This window comes from Netta rufina, assembly GCF_964035555.1.
Source record: "Netta rufina genome assembly, chromosome: 20".
NCBI lineage: Eukaryota > Metazoa > Chordata > Aves > Anseriformes > Anatidae > Netta > Netta rufina.
This window is the reverse complement of record NC_140144.1, coordinates 8,526,534-8,543,169: the sequence shown is the minus strand read 5'-3', so window position 1 is coordinate 8,543,169 and position 16,636 is coordinate 8,526,534. Positions and strand designations below refer to the sequence as shown.

The following is a 16,636-nucleotide window of genomic DNA, read 5'->3' as shown; positions in this document are numbered from 1 at the left end:
GTTTTGGAAACATCTACCTGGGGAATGTATCCCTGGATATCTGAGTGGCAGGCAACCCTTGGCTGGTTTAAGGGGAAAAAAAACAAAAACACAAAAAAGTGCAGGGCCAATGTCGCATGAGCTGTGCTCCTCCTCCCCTTCCCAGCACAGGCCCCGTGTTTGGTGCTGAGCTCTCCGCAGCCTTGCGGACAGGTTTCGCTGTATCCAAGCACGGATTTGTGTTTTTATTTTCCCCCTTCCTTGGCTGCTGCCACAGCAGTGCCGGCGTGCCTGGGCAGCTCCGGCGGGGCCCTGGTTGCAACACAGGCGGGAAGAAAAACCGAATTTATCGAGCGCATCGGCGCAGCTCATGGCCGTGCGTGCGTGCACGCAGAGCTCTGCTAGAGCCCTGAAGCCCTGCGTGGTTTTGAGGCGGAAAAAAAAAAAAAAAGAAAAAAAAAAAGAAAAAAAGCCGAGCGCCGCCGCGTTCAGAGCTCGCACGGTTTCCTGGCAGTGCCACAAATCTCTGGAGGTTGAAGCCGGGGGGGGGTTTTAAACCGAGCTCGGGCTCCATGGGCGCACCGCAGAGCATGGGGGGGAGGCGGGGACCTGCCCCCAGCCGGGGGCAGCGCTGGGCATCCCCAGGGGGGTCCTTGGGGAGGGGCGTCCCCGGAGCCCCCCAAACCCCAAGCCCACGGCGCAGCCTCCTCCCCCCTGTGCCGGGGGAGGCCGCCCCCCGTTCCCACCCCCTCCCCATCCTTTCCCACCCCCTCCCCATCCCCATCCCCATCCTTTCCCATCCCGGCTGCCGGAGGAGGGCGGGGAGCGGGGAGGGCGCGCAGGGTGCGCGCAGCCAGGGCGACGCGCGCAGGGTGCGCGCAGCCACGGGGCGGCCCCGCAGCGCCTCCAGGCTCTGCTAAACCGAGCCCCGGCAACAAAGCCCCCCCCTTTAACCCCCCTCCAACCGTCCCCGATCCCTTCCTGCCCTCCCCGGGATGTAGCCCGGCAGGGAGCTTTCTCCCCCCCCGACCCCCGGCCCCCGGCCCCGGCGCTCCATGCCCCCGCAGTGAGCCGGGGGGAGCCGCCGGCCACCATGGGGAAATCCAACAGCAAGTTAAAGCCCGAAGTTGTGGAGGAGCTGACCAGGAAAACCTACTGTGAGTATACCGGGGAGGGGATGGAGGGGGTGGGGGGGTCGGGGAAAACGAGCGGCTGTGCCTCGGGGGGCGGCTGGGGCGCGGGGGGCGGCGGTTCCGAGGTCCCCCCCAGGTCCCCCCCAGGTCCCCCCGCAGCCCCTCGGCTCCCTCCGGCCCCTGGCGGCCCGCACGGAGCTCCCCGGGCACCGGGGCCCCGTTCCCCGAGCAGAAGGCGCAGGCTCCGCCGGGCTTTGTTGCAAGAATTCAGGGATTAGGCTGGGAGGAGGAGGAAGAGAAAAAAAAAAAAAAACCACACAAAAAAGCCCTGGGTATATTTATTTATTTATATATATCACGCAGCGGGGGCAAGGAGAGGGGCAGGGAGCCGCAGGAACCCGGTGTTATTCTTCCCAACCCCATTCTCCGCGGCCTGTTTCGGAGCTGCTGATAGCGGGGGGGGGGGCCACATCCTGCCCTCAGCCCCCCCCCAGGCCCTGCTCTGCAGCCCCCCGGCCCCGCTGCCGGCTGCGTACCCCCGGCCGGGGGCTCTGCCCCCATAACCAGGGCGTCCGGGTGGCCCTCAAAGTTTGGGGGCGATACTTGGCGGGGGCTCCTTTGTTGCTGTGTGAGCCGGCACCGGGTTCGGTGTTTTCCTGCGAGTATCTGAGCAGCAGTTCAATAACCCGGGGTTCTGAGTGAGTGGCTTTCCCCTCTGATCCTCCGCTGTAATCTTATTAGCGTGGCTAGCGGCTGAGCCACCCAGTTTTAGCAACCCCCTTTTTATTATTTTTTTTTTATTTATTTTTGGTTATCCTGAAGGGATGCACAAAGGAAACAAAGGCTCTGGCGCTTCAAGTTTGCCTCCCCGCTCGCCGGGCGCAGATATTTTCCCCCCTCTCCTTGGCCGGGGAGCCGCTAACGTGCAGCAGACCTGCGAGCTCTCCCCCTGTCATTGCTGCAGTCCCACGGCAGCGCTTACCCAAAAAGGCAATAGATTAGGATGCAGCAAGTTCTCCCATATGGAGAGGAGGCAATGCTGGTGCATTGCACAACCCCACACGCCGGGTTGCTTCCCTTTCTCTCGCCGGTGCACAGCCGGGAGGAGGGCGGCTCGCGGGGGCACGTCCGCACAGCCAGCCCGCGAGGGGTGGCAGGGGGTGGCTTGGGGCACCCCAGCTCAGCGGCTCGGAGAGCAGAAATGGCAAAAAATAGGTGGCAGGGCCAGCCCCTGGGGGTGGCAGGGGCTGGATGTGGGTTGTGGTGTCCCCACGGTGGGTGCAGGTGGGCTGGTTCTGGGGACCGCCGTGCGAGCATCCGAGCTCTGATGGAGAGAGCAGCCTCATCCCCTGGTGGTGTCCAGAAAGCGCTGGGCTTTCTGCACCCATGGGTGACCCCAGGCTTTGGCACACAGGGAGAGCTGCCCCGTGTCTTCCCAGCAGCGGTGCTGACAGACGCAGCGCCGGCAGAGCCATCGTCTGGGGGTGTCTCTGCGGGATGGGGCCAGCGGAGGGTCACCGCCTTTGGAATCGCTTCGCTCGCAACTTTCTGCACCTCCCTGTCGGGTGCCCTTCCCTTTCCGTGTGGCCATCACTAAGACCAGGCCCTGCTTATTGAGCTCTGCTCATTCCCCCTGTTGTCTCCGGGATTAATTCCTTTTGCTGAGTGTTTCTGCCCCTTCTCTGCAGCCGTCAAGGCGAGCCGCGCGCTCTCTTGGCTAGCCAAGCACTGCACGGGGCCCTCCCAGGCACGTCTGGGAGCCTCTGATTTACCTCCAGCCCCTGGGAGACTGGAAAATGTTCATTTCCTTCTGCTTTTGGGGGAATCTGGGCACAGAGGAGATGCAGGTGGCGGTGCAGGTTTGCACCGGGTGCTCTAGGAGGGACACGGTCCCTGGCTGGAGCAGGGGACAGTGGCTCCTGCCCATGTCACACGGGTCTGTGGTGTCACAGCACCGCTCTGGCAGGTGATGAGCACCCTTTGGTGACTGTCCCCGGTGTGTGGCTGCCGTCCCCACAGCCCCTTGCCATGCTGCTGAGTGGGTGCTGGGCCCCCCCTGTGCCTGCTGCTGGTCCCGCTGCTCTTACAGCACACCCGGGTGGGTGCTGTGCAGGGGCTGACAACGGGGACCTGCTCGTGCCCCAGGGATGCCCCCACGAGGGTGAAAACCATGTGCATGAAGGGTTTCTCCCATGATGAGATTTCCTTCCACTGCATCATTTTCTGCTTGTGCGATCTGACAAGGAAACGAAGCGAACGACGACCAACCCCATCTTGGTTGGGCTGGGAGGGACGGAGAGTGCTCATCCCCTCTTACCCCACGCCACTTTTTTGCAGATCTGTCACACCTGTAGGGGGGCCGCACCCCCATCCTGCACCATGTCCCAGTGCCGGGTGGCTTCTGGTGTCCCCCTTCCCCTCTGGTGACACCCCCGGGGCCTTTCTCTGGCCCTGGGCGCAGCGATTTGGGGGTGCTGCTGAGGATGCTGCAGGTTGGCCACCAAAATCGTGTCACTGCTGCTGCTCAGCACAGCTCGTCCTGAGCCCTCCAGGAGCAGACGGGGAAGGGCAGGAGCTGGGGCCCCTCACCTGGGCTCCCCTTTCTGTTACGGTGCCGGGGGGTGGCTTTAATGGCCCTTGGGCACCTGAAGGTGCAGAAGGACGCCCAAAGGCTTGCCCTGTTGGTTTGGACCCATCGCCATGAGTCCTTCATCATCTCCCGATGCCCACGAAAATCTGGCAGCACCAAGTGAGCCCTGCAAGGCCTCAGCCTTCCTTGGAGGCCGGGCTGCTGCTGTGCGGGAGGAATGACAACAGTAATGAATAATAAATCATCTCCTGCCTTGTGCTTCCATGGAGCCTCTCATCCAAAAGCTCTCAGAGTGCTTTATAATCATTAATTTATTAATCCTCCCCGTGCCTCGCTGAGGTAGCTCAGAGACAGGTTTGGCTGCCGTGTGTTTTGTCCCGGGGGTGTTAATGCTGGAGACTCAAGGAGCCCCCTTCTCCCCGGGGCTGTGCCCGGCTCCCCTCTTCGCTGGGGATTTAGCTCCAGGTGCTTGCACCGGGGCCACCGTGGGATTTGGGAGCGGGTTCTGCTGAGCTTGTGAAGGTCCTGGGGTGTTGTGAAGGTCCTGGCCAGGCCTCGAGGGCAGGTTGTGCAAAGCAGGTGTGGGCGCAGAGCGTGCGTCGTGCTTGGGAAGGGCTCGCCATGGACTCCAGGCAGCGCTGGGTGTCCCTGCTCGCAGCACCACCACCGTGCCGGCAACCCTTCAAATCACAAAACAGGCTTAAAAGTCCGAGGGTGCTCCGGAAAAGCACACTTCAGCTTTTTCCCTCTGGTTGTTTTTGGGGGTGGCTCTCCAGGTTTGCTCTCCGCAGCTTTTTCCCCGGTGCAGCCCCCCGAACACCGCGTTATTTCCACGCCGGCCGTGACACCCCTGGGACCCGGGGTGCTGGGGGAGGCACGGGAGCGGTGCCCGGGCTGCAGAGGGTGCGAGCAGAGGAAGATGCTCTTTTCCCAGGAGCCGCGTCCCACCCACTGTGATCTATTTTGTGGATTTTCAGCTCACTCCGGCATCATCATTTTCTGCTCTTTTACAATAAGCCGCAAAATTGGCTCTGTTGCTCGACAGTAATGCATTGAATTAATGGGCATTAGTTTAAGAGCAAACTACAAACAGATCGATTGGTAGTTACGGGGCTGTGTGGTGGCTGGCTAAATTCTGCGGGGAAAAGAAAGAAAATTCTCCAGCTGCAGCACTTTGCAGCCAGGAAACTGGGGGGGTTCCTCGGCTGGGGGGGTGCAGGGATGGAGCCGGGGCCGTGGGGAGCAGCAGGGGGCCGGGTGGCACAGCGGAGGACGTTGGTGGCTCCCCGCTGTGGGTTTATTTTTATCCTCCAAAGGGTTTGGCCCCGGGCTCTGGGTTCCTCTGCCAGGCCGGGTGGTGTTGGAATCCCTCCTGTTGCTCACCCGGTGGAAATTGGGGCACGCGGGTGAGAAGCGAGCCTGGTGCTTAAGCACCCGGCGCCAGCAAACGATGGGGGAAACACCCAGAGCGTGGGGAGGTCGCAGTGGCTGGGTGTAGCACCAGCCCCGTGTCCCTTCTCTCTGCCCTATGTGCACCATTTTGGGGTAGCCAGTGCCTTGGGATCTTCTCCTTTGGGGTGGGCGGGTGGCGTGGGGCTGCAGCCCCCCCTTGGGGTGCCGAGGTGGGCGCAAGCCCGGTGCTGGAAGCTCAGGCTGAGCTGCTGCTGGCTGCTTTTGGTGCATAAAGGCATTTGCAGGAGCCCAAAAGGGAATTTGGGGATGGGAGCGCCCAGCCCGGGTGCTGCAGAGGTGGTGGCTGTGGTGCAGGCTCCCGGTCACTGCGATCTTGGAAGGGGGGGGACCCAATTTTATGTCTCCAGGGGGCTGTGTTGGCCTGGAGAGCACCTGCAGCCCCTTCCCCAGGGAGACCCTGCTCTCCTCGTGGCAAATCCCACATCTCGTTGTCCCAGGGTAGGTGTGAGCACAGCGAGCTTTGGGGCTTCAGACCTGCGGCACCCAGCCCCTGTGGTCCCCGGGGGGGACACGAGGAGGGGACACGAGGGGGACCTTGGCCCCCACCCCACAACCGAGCGAGGCAGCCACAGCCTGGTGCTGCGAAGGCATCGGAAGAATCACATTTCATTTATCCCCTGACATGTTAATGGATCTGCTTAACCACTCTCCTGACCTTTGCTGCTGCCGTTATAATTAAGGTTGTGAAACAAGAGGCTCTGAAGGCATCAAAGGAAGCGGCTGCTCCAGGGAGGAGCCCAACAATCGGGGGGGGGACATTCGTGGCCTCACTTTGTGCCTTCCTCACCTTCTGGGCCCTCTTAGGACAGGGGGAGCCCTAAGAAAAGGATGCCCCGCCGTGGGGCATCGCTGCCTCGGCTCGTGGGGAAGCTGGGATCAAACAGAGCCAGGGAGAAACCTGCTGCAGCCACCGGCTTGTGCCGTGGGAGCCTTCAGCGTGATTCATTAACTCCCCAGCCAAGGCTCAGTGCTCTGCCCTTCCTCTGCTGCCTGTGCTGCAAAGAGCGACTGCTGCTTCTTCCCCGAACCCGGTTTCCAAAGCCTGCCGTCGGCCCCTTGAATATTTGATGAAGTCTAAAAGGGATTTTAACTGCGTATTGGTTTTGCTGCCCGTGTCAGCCGCGGGGGGAGATGAGAGCAGAGCGGCTCGCGGGCCCGTGTGTGCAGGCACCACTGGTGGCAGCTGTGGGGACAGAAGGGCCAGGCGCACATGCAGTCCTTCCCCATCTCAGCATCACGGGTGGCACTGCTGTCACCTCACCACTGCCACCACAGTGCCACTCCGGACCCATGGTGATGCTGGTGGCGTGTGAGCCATGGGGACAGGAGCGGGGAGATACCCAGGCTGGGATGGGACGTGCTGGGGTGGCAGTGTCCCCCTCTGAGAGGTAGGCAGCTCTGGTGGTGGTGGTGACCCTACAACGAGGGTGATAGGAAGAGGACGGTGGCAATGGGATGCTGAGGATGGGTCCCCCCGTGGGGACGTGTGGGCAGCGCGGCTGGGAGCGGGGCTGGGCGCTGCTGGGGTGCGTGGGGAGGAGCTGTGGGCACGCAGGGTTTGGGTTAGCAGAAGGAAATACTTCGGGGCTGGCCACAGCATTGGCGGTCAGGCTGTCCCCATGGTTGTGTCCATGGGGGTGACCCCAGCACTGCAGCCCCCAGCCCTGGTGAGCTGGAGCAGGATGGGGAGCGGATCGAGTCCTCGGGCAGTCCGGTAGCCGTGGGGCTGAGCCCTGCTGGGGGGCAGGAAGGCAAAGCGCTCTGTAATGTTTAACCAGGACGTTGGTTACATATTTAATCCAGAATTTAAATGAAACCAAGTCATCAGGGCCAAACAACCCACATTTCTGAAGTGCTGACGTGCGGCGTATCTTAAAAGCTGCCGTCACCAAACGTACCGTGGGGATTTGGGGGAGCCCTGCAGCACCCTAAAACGGGGCGATGGATGGTCCCAGACCCACTACCCGAAGGGACAGAGCAGGGCAGGAGGCACAGGAGGGGCCGGGTGATGCTGGGGCCAGCAGCAAGCCCCCGGTGCTGCAGCAGCCTGGGGGTGTCACGGCTCTGCTCCCCCGTAGCACGTCCCTGCAGCCCTGTGCTGCGTGCCGGGGGAGTTTGGTGCCGGAGCTGGGGGCGTGCTGTTTGCTGGAGGAGTTTCCGTGCCCACGCTCCAGCCGGCCCCGGGCAAGCTGCTGCTTTCCACCCCCTCTGCCTGCACAAAGTCCCCGGGCACAAGCCGTGTCCCGAGGCACAAGGCAGGCGTTTTGCTCCCCAAAAGGGGAACGGCCACATGGCACTGGCTGGTGCCGTTCAGTGCATTTTGGGGTCTGAAGGACGCCCCAACGCTCTTGCACGCGTGAGTCTGTGGGTGCTTCCAGCACTATTTTCAGTCCTTGCCTGGACCGTTGCAGTCCTGGCTAACGCCTGGTGAAGGGCTTGAGCTGCTGCTGCCTGCTCGGGGTGTGCTTTGTGGGGAGAGGCTTGAAATCTGTAACAACCATCCCGGCTGTGATGCTGTGAACCCTGCAACCCGCTCTGCAGGGCCGAGGGCTGGAGTTTGGGCCGGGGGGTCCTGGACAAGATGCCCAGACCCTCACGGTTACATGTTTGGCAGAATGAGGTGTGAAGCCTGCTGCAAGCCCATGGGCAAAGGGCTCCATGTGCAGTGGGGATTGGTTCAGGCCATGGTGCTCATCCCTGCAACCCCAATCCCAGGGCAAGGAGCGAATCTCAGCGAGCACTCGTGCGTCCTGCTGGTCCTGGCTGCCTGTGCGCGGGGAGGAGCAGCGCGGTTTGTAATTGATGCAGATTAACATTGTGACGATGTTGAAAGCGGAGTTTATAACACATTTATCTTCAGACAATCCTTAACTACGTGTTTCGCAGAGGTGAGGGGTGGAGTGTGTTGGGCACAAATTGCAGGGTGCGCCAGGTTCACGCGGGAGCGCCGCGTTGTTTTACGCATCAGGGGCCAATTAGCTCGTGCATGAGCGCCCCGTTAATTTACGCGTCAGCACCCAATAAGTTCACGCATGAGTGCCCAATTAGTGCACACACGAGTGCACAATTAATTGGCATAGGAGCACCCAGTTAATTTATGCATGGGCGCCCAGTTGGCTGGTGCTCGGTCGCACGCTGGTCCCTGCGCGCGCCCGGTTCCTTGGTGCCTGTGCCCCCCATCGGTTCTCACTCGAGGGTCCAATTAATTTATGCATGAGCACCTGATCCATTCACGCCTGAGCACCCAATTAGTACGTGCACAAGTGTGTAATCTGCTAATTACACTAATTTACTCCTGAGTGCTCAATTAGTTCATGCATGAGTGCCCGATAAATGCACGAGCACCCAACAGAACCACACGCGAGCGCCCAGCGCGGTCACGCATGAGTCCCCCTTTCGCTCACGCCTGAGCACCCAGGCAGTGTGTGCACGATCGCCCCATGAAGTTATGCACGAGCACCCAATCATCTGCACAGGAGCACCCAAATAATGCATGCACTTTATGCATGAGTGCCCAACTTGTCCGCATAGAGCCGCAAAGTTTATTTTTGCAGGAGTGCCCATCCAGTGCACGCATGGGCGCCCGGCTGGCACACACATGGGTGCCCACTTGGCACACCCATGGGTGCCCAGCTGACTCACGTGTGAGCTCAGACTTTGCTCACGCAGGAGCACACACTCTGCACACACGTGGGTGCCCAATTTACCCTCTCCTGGGCGCTGCACTGAGCATCTCGGGGAGGTTTAGGCGGCCTCAAGCATCCACCCGCCCATCCGGAGAGCGTCGTCTTTAGGTAAGCTGGAGGCCGAGTGCCATTTGTGGATGGAAATAATTAACTCTGGTTTTCCTGATCTGGCAGCCCTGTTGGGGTCAGGGTGCTGTCATGTGAGAGAAGCGTCCCCAGAGGGGTTGGGGTCCGGCCATCTCTCCTGCAGCCCTACAGCTGCCCCGTCCTTGCCCTGGTCCTATAAATGATGAGCTCCCACGCGGGCACAGCGCGGGTGGGGACTCGCAGCCCCGCGTCCTCCTCTCCTCGCAGCCTGGCAAACAAATTAACGGGCTCGAGCAATGATTAACCGGAGCTGTTTCTTGCTGCAGTGGCAGCTGGGTGGTGGGAAGAGAGGGGGCATGCGGAGGGCGGGTGGTGACAGCGCTGTCACTGCTGGGGATTGATGGGGAGGAGGGGGCAGGAGGGTGGGAGTTTGGGGTCCTGGGAGCTGGGAGCAGGGGGCTGGGTGCTGCTTGAGGGAGCTGAGAGCTGAGGTTTGTCCCCTTGTTGCTGGGTGTCCCTGTGCACGGTGTGGGATGCGGGGCCGAAACCTTCCTCCTGGCCGAGATGGGAGCGGGGACGCACCCGGGGGTGCTGCAAAGGGGCAGCGAGGGCCCGTGGGCATGGGTTGGGGCAGCTCCTGTGCTGCTCCTGCCCCTGTGCTCAGCATTTCCCCTGTGCCTTTCGCCACGCTTTGACAAGAGAGGCGGAAACGTCGGTGCTGACGGCGGAGCTGCCGCCCGGCGTTGTGCCTGCGGGAGGGAGGGCGGCTGCAGCGCGGCGCGGGGGCTCCCAGCTCGGCGATGCCTCCTCCAGCATCACGGTTCATAACGAATACCCAAACCCAGCTTTGATTTAGTGCCTTTCATCCCGCAGGGTCCCAGGGCGCGCTGCATCCATTAAGGAGCAGCTACGTGCACTATTTATAGCCGCCCCAAAGCCTCTGTGGGCCATCCGTCCCCAGGGGACCACCGCTGAGCCCCAGGGCGTTGGGGATGCGCGCCCCCGGCACCGCAGAGCGGGGCCCCGCTCCGCTGGGACGCGCTGCGGGCAATCCCTTGTCCTTGAGCGCTCGGGGTCGAGCCTGCCTGTGTTGTATCGCTGCAAATTGATTTGCATCAGCTCAGCATCGCGCCGGAATCGATGCTGGGGGGGGAGGGGAATGCAGCAGCCGCCGCACTTTCTGTAAGCTCGGGTGCGCTCTGCGTGCCGGAGAGATGCTGAGCGCCCTGAGCTGCTGAGGATGGCTTGGGGGGAGTGCGGGGGGCAGCCCTGCCCCTGCATGCACCCCCTGTCCTGTGCCCAGGCCAGGCAGCTCAGCCCGGCCAGGAGGGCGCCGTGCCCCCCAGGTTTACGTGGCTGCAGCTCCCTGCTGCAGGGACACTCCTCAGCATCCCTCATCGGTGCCGCCCGGAGCATCCAAACCCGGTGAGGTTGGGCCGGCTGGAAGACGCAGCCGCAAAGCAGTAACCTGCCTGGGCTCGGTGACTGCAGATATGGAAACCCTCGGAGCTGAGGATCCCTCCCTGCAGGGCCCAGGGAGCCCCAGGGGCAGTGCCCGGAGCAGGGCCCGCTCCCCGCGGGTGCCAGGCAGCCGGCTGCATCCCCGTTCTCCGCCCAGCCCGCGCGTGTCGTTACCAGCGTTTCTCCTGTACTAAAAAAAGCACAGATTTCTTAATTGTTTCCTGCTGGAGTTGAAAGGCAGCTCCCAGGACCGAAATAGCACGGTGGGAGAAAAGCCGAGCGGGAGAGAGCGAAACGTGAATCTCCCAGAGGTGCTGAGCTGAGCACCTGGCCGGGTCCCCACACTGCTGCCGCTATCCCCAGCGCTGCTCCAGGTCCTGCTCTTCCTCCTCCTCCACCTCTTCCTCCTCCCACCTGCCTTTGTTGGTTTCCATGAGAGCCTGGGGCCACGGGGCTGGCACCCGGGGGCACCTCTGCACATCCTCCAGGCGCGAATCCCGTTAGCTCCGACGGGTATCCTGGTGCCAGGGGATGTGTGCACAGAAGGCTGCATCTGATCGAGGTGTTGCTCAGCATCTCTTTTGGAAGGACACTCCTGTGCGACCCTTTCCCATGACCACTCTCCTCCCGCCAAACAACCCTGCCAAAACAACCCTCCAAATCCCTCCCGTGGCGCAGCCAAACCCCACCAGCATCCTCCAGCCTGGGTGCTGAGCATCCCTGAGCCTTTCTCCCCACTCCTGCCCCCGCAGCCCCCACCAAGCCGACCTTTTGGCTGCCATCCCACTGAGCCCAACCCCGCTGCACCCTTCGGGGCTGTGGTGTGTGGGGATCCTGGGGCTGGGACCCCCCCCTGCCCCCGCACCCACCTCCCGCCAGCCCTCGCCCTTTGCGCCCTGCGCCTTTTGCCAGGCACGTTGTAAATCCTTCTGCTGGAAGGCTGCTTCCTTTTATTTGCCACCCAAGGTAATTGGCATCTGTTGATGTGGCTGGGCTCTCTATTTTTATCAGCCGTTTGCACATTGACACATCTCTGCTCTGCCTCGTTATCCCGGCGAATTTCAGACCTATTGCTTTTTTATTATTATTTAGATGCGCGATGCAAGGGAAATGACTAACGAGGCCGCTCCCCCGTGCCAGCGTGCTGGCAGCGGGCTCCCTGCTCGCGTGCCAGCCCGGCACCGCTCCCGCAGAGGGGTGCTGGAGTTTGGGGCTCCCTGGAGTGCTGCATCCCACTGCTCACCCGCGCCGTGACAGCCTTTCCTCTGCTGAGCACCTCTTGTCTCTGCAGCTGCCCTCAGCCGGGGCTGCTGTCTGCAAGGCGAGCTCCAGAACGGCACCTGGAGCTGCTCAGGGCTGTTGATGCTCACCATCTTCTAGTCGGTGTATTTTGGGGTTTTTCCGAAGCCCTGTGAACCCCCCCAGAGGCCCGGCATGGGTTTGGTGATGTGTTTCATCGCCGTCATCCGTGTGCTTCGGAGGCAGCGAGCACCTGGGTAGTGAAACGTGCGAATTCAAAGCTGGCTGCGATGTGCTGTGAGCATCCATTGCTGGGCGGCTGTATCCCGAGCTGGAACAGCCACGTGGCGATCCCCAAAGGGTGGGAAAGCGAAACCATTGCAGGCTGCAGGTCTCTGAGTGTCCTGACATCTGATTAGAAACGCTCAGGCCGGTGCCAGGGGTGGGCTGGGGCGGGATGCTCAGGGCGCTCCGTGCCCACCTCGCACCCAGCACAGCTCCTGCTCCATCCCACGTGCCTGAAATGGTTTTGGCATCGGCAGCACCGCACCCCCCTGCCTGTCAGAGCCCTGTCCGTGCCACCATCCCCATTGGCACCGCGTGTTGCTCTCGGTTTGCTGTCAGGGGGGGCTCTGCTGGGTGAATCCTGCAGCCTTCATCACCTTCCTCCTCCTCCAGGAGGTGCGCAGGGGCGCGGAGCGTTTGCTGCGGGGGATCCCCGGCAGGCAGCACCGCATGGAAACCTGACAATTGCGGCTAAAAATAATCCCAGGAAGGGGGGGGGGGGGCTGCAGAAAGGAACCAAATTTCACATGCTGTGTATTCATGCGAACCCAGAGGGAGCTGCTGCCAAGCACCAGGATAATGCAAAGGGCTCGGGAGCTGCAGCGAGCTTTTCCTCTGGGTCTGGAGGGCAGCAGCAGGCGGGGGGCAAGGGGCTGGTGAGCCTGGTTGGGGGGATGCTGGCACCCCAAAACAGACGTTCCTGCAAGATGTTTTTGGGATGCTTTTGGCTGCAGGGAGGTGGGAGGGCAGGGCCGGATCCTGCTCACATGAACCAGCCCCGCGTGGTTCACAGCATCTTACTGTGCTCCCCTTGCAGGGAGCAAAACGTCCTTGTAGGCTCCCTGCTTTTGGGGCTGGGGGGGCCCTGGGTGACCCCCTGGTGAGCCCTGGGCTGTGCCTCGGAGGCTGCGGCTCACGGGGATGCAAAGCCTGGGTTCGGGCACGTGGTGCCCATGGGCACCTCCTCCCCCTTCCAGGCCTGGAAGCGGCTTATGGGAAGTGCAGAGCAGCGCCAGCACTGGGCAAACACTAAATTCCTTTTTCTTCTTCTTTTCCCCTCTTTTTTTTTTTTTTTCTTCCCTCTTGCAGTTACGGAGAAGGAGGTGCAGCAGTGGTGAGTACCGGCGTGGCAGTGAGGTGCTGGGGGTGCGGGGCAGGAGCCGGGGGTGCTCGGGGACTGAGTGGAGAGGGGTCCCACAAGAGGTTTGCCCAAGGCACGGGGCGCCTTTCCCTTGCTAACAGCCTTTGGTGACCTGCAGCAGCCAGGTGGGGGAAACTGAGGCAGGGCACCAGCACCCAGGGGTGCCATCGGGTGTCCCTTGGCAGCCCGGCCCCGACAGCGACAAGGACACGGCGATGCCTCTCTGGCAGCGTGCACCCACCCCATCCCCTCCGCCCCCCAAACGCGACGCCCTAAAAAAGCCACCGCTTCCCTTTCATCTCCCCATCAAACCAGTCAAGCTTTTCTTTCTTTATCTCTTTCTCTCATCCCTCTCCCCCCACCCCACCCCGATGAGTCAGCGCTGCAGCACCGTGGAAAAGATGTCACCGGCACTTCGGTTTCCCACCTCGCCGCCCCCTTCCCCTCCTCCTCCAGCCCTCGGCCGCTGCAGCGGGTGCTGGCGGATCCAGACAGGGCCTTGCATAATGTTCGTGTGCCCTGTGGGGTCCCAGGGGGTCCCACGGGGTCCCAGTGCTGTCCCCCCTACCCAGGAACCAGCCGTCCCCTTCCCCTGCACCTTCTGGGATTGCCCCCGGTGCAGCAGCTCTTTTTTGGGGTTTAAAGGGTTCCTGCCCCTCTCCCTGTGCCCAGCCCAAGGAGCTGCCCGGGGCTGGGGCAGCCCGGATGAGTCCCATGAGTGCCTGATCCCATGGCACAGCCGAGCTGCTGTAGGACGGGCACGCGGCACTGGGGTCCTGGGGGTGCTTTTGGGGCTTCTGCTGTGAGCCTTGCCGAGGGAGGGTCTTTAAATGGGAATTTGGCTCGGCAGCGGGGTGTCAGCTTCCCTTGCTCGGGATTTAGGGGGTGGTGGCAGCTCTGGGGCCGTGCCCTGAGGTGTGGATGTGCCACGTGTGCTCCCCGCTGCTCCTGGCCGGGCGGTGTGTCCCCGTCCCCTGCCAGTGCGCAACGTGAACGTGGCTCAGGTCTGGGCTGCTGCCGGGCATTGCTCGGTGTCACCGGTGCCACTCGGCGCTTCTCCAGCTCTGTGATGCCCACCAGGACCTCATCCCCCATGGGCTGGGTGCTGCAGGCAGCGAGGGGAGCGGGGCCGGGGGCACCCAGCACCTCCGTGCCTCCTCCGGGGGTGCGCTCAGCGAGCGGAGCCGCGCGACGCCCGTCCTTTTGCCCTTCCTCTGCAGGTACAAGGGCTTCATCAAGGACTGCCCCAGCGGGCAGCTCGACGCCGCCGGCTTTCAGAAGATCTACAAGCAGTTCTTCCCCTTTGGCGATCCCACCAAATTCGCCACCTTTGTTTTCAACGTCTTCGACGAGAACAAAGTAAGTCCGCGAGCCGCGGGCACGGCGCACGGGGCTCGGGGCTGGGCTGGCGGCTGCGCTTTGGCAGGGTGGGTTTGGTGGTGTTTTGGGCAAGGGGGGGCACAAGGGGACCCCCAGGTACCGAGCATGCTGCTTCCCCCCGGCTCAGCTTGGTGCTGTGCCTCGGAACAGCTGCGCAATGCTCGAGGCGCAAAATATTCCAGCGCTCCCCGGGGCGTGAAATTAAAACGGAGCAGCTGGAGCGAGCGAGCCCCCGCGCTCGCTTCATTCGATGAGAATCACGTGGGGAAAGGCGGCGAGAGAGGAGAAATGAGATGTCTCGATGACAAAAGCCCACCCGCAAGGTGTCCCCTGCGCTCGCAGCGGGGGCAGCGCTCGCGGTGGGATGCTGGCAGCTGCGCCTTGTGCGCCGGCAGCTGGCTCGCACTGCCGGGATGCACGGGGCTGGCTCGTGTGGCACGGGGCTGGCAGCGGCACCTTCGCCCCCTCCTCTCCTTCACACCCCTCTGTTCCTCCCCCAGGACGGGAGGATCGAGTTCTCGGAGTTCATCCAGGCGCTGTCGGTCACCTCCAGGGGGACGCTGGACGAGAAGTTGAGGTGTAAGTGGCCCCGTGGGGCGCTGCCGGGCTCAGCCCTGGGCTTTGGGGTGGCTTTGGGGGGGCGGTGAGGGGGTGCAGCAGGTTTCCATCGGGATGGGGCACATGTCGAGGCCCCAAGCATCTCCACATCTCTCTCGCAGGGGCGTTTAAGCTGTACGACTTGGACAACGACGGGTACATCACGAGGAACGAGATGCTGGACATCGTGGACGCCATTTACCAGATGGTGGTAAGCGCACGGCCCTCGGGTCCGCCTGGGATTGTGCCATGAGGGGGCTGCAGGTGGGGACGGAGGGGGGACAAAAATGCGTGCCCTCAGCTGGGGACACCGCCCGGCAGGACATGAGCTGTGCCTGCGTGTGACTGTGTCCCATCCTGCTGCTGCAGGGCAACACGGTGGAGCTTCCCGAGGAGGAAAACACACCGGAGAAAAGGGTGGATCGGATTTTTGCCATGATGGACAAGGTGAGGATCACGTTGTGGGTTCAGGAGGCAGTTCTGGGCCCCCTTTGCCACATCTGGGCTCTCGCAGGTACCTCCCATCCCCACAAACCCAGGCTCTGAGCAGCCATGGGGCCGTCTGCGGGGTCTGTTCCCTTCGGGGGTCCCCAAATCCACGCCAGGTCCCAGGGATTTGCTGAGCTCCCCCATGGCTCTGCTCTTGGTGTGGGGGGGGCTGGATGGGGAATGGGATCCGAGGGGGGGCTGGTGGTGGGGACAGCGTGGGTGCTGCCGGGGCCCTGGGGTGCTCAGCACCTCAACGGGGGCGTTTTGCAGAACGCGGACGGGAAGCTGACGCTGCAGGAGTTTCAGGAGGGCTCCAAGGCCGACCCCTCCATCGTGCAAGCCCTCTCCCTCTACGACGGGCTCGTATAGTCCTGGGGCCGAGCGGCGGTGAGTCCGGCGTGGGGGAGCTGCGGGTGGGGAGGTCGGGGGGTGCTTCCGAGAGCCCCTCAGTCCACGAGGGTGCCCGAAAACCCGCCCAGCTGGCGAGCGCTCGGTGGCGGCAGGGCCCGCAGCACCAATCTCACTCTCAGCTGTGCATGCTGCAGGGGAGGCACGGAGTGGGGACACTGCAGCAATATTCCATTAAATGCTTCGTTTATGTCCTGTGTCATTGTATCGTGCCCTGGAGCTGGCGGTCTCAGGGAAGCTGTGGCTCACAGCACCCCAGGGCTGAGCACCCGTGCCCCGCGGGGCTGCGCGGAGATGTCTCGGGGTGGGTTTGGTGGTCACCGACCATGCCGGGTCCTGCTTTTGGTTTAACCCCCTGGACTTTTGAGCTTTCCACGATCTCTGCGTTCCCAGCTGGGGACCCCCAAGGAGTTTGTGGATCTGCCCCTCGCTCTTACGTGCTTTTCTTCCCCCCTCCCGCAGATGCCTGGGGGAAGATGCTCTCCGTGCCATCCGACCACCGCAGCGCGCAGCTTGCCTGTCCCTCTCCGGCCTTCCTTTTTGTTCCGCGAGCAAAGGATGCACCTGAAGCGCGAGCTCACTCCCCCTCTCTGCACTCCGAACCAGCCGTTGCCATTCGCCAACTTCTGCTTTTTCCAAAAAAAAACCTGCAAAAGACCACGGTCTGAGCGGCGGCGAGCGCCCAGGA

General features: G+C 62.5%; 1 protein-coding gene across 1 annotated transcript; it reads left to right on the top strand.

Moving 5' to 3' along the window:
- Nucleotides 1-1,025: 1,025 nt before the first annotated feature.
- On the top strand, nt 1,026-15,909 carry NCS1 (neuronal calcium sensor 1; the record flags this gene model as incomplete). The annotated part of the gene is made up of 7 exons (XM_084298783.1): nt 1,026-1,136; nt 13,023-13,047; nt 14,295-14,433; nt 14,955-15,033; nt 15,174-15,262; nt 15,421-15,498; nt 15,811-15,909. Exons 1-7 carry the CDS (start codon nt 1,073-1,075, stop codon nt 15,907-15,909), a joined length of 573 nt encoding a protein of 190 aa, XP_084154909.1. The 5' UTR covers nt 1,026-1,072.
- Between the last annotated feature and the right edge of the window lie 727 nt (nt 15,910-16,636).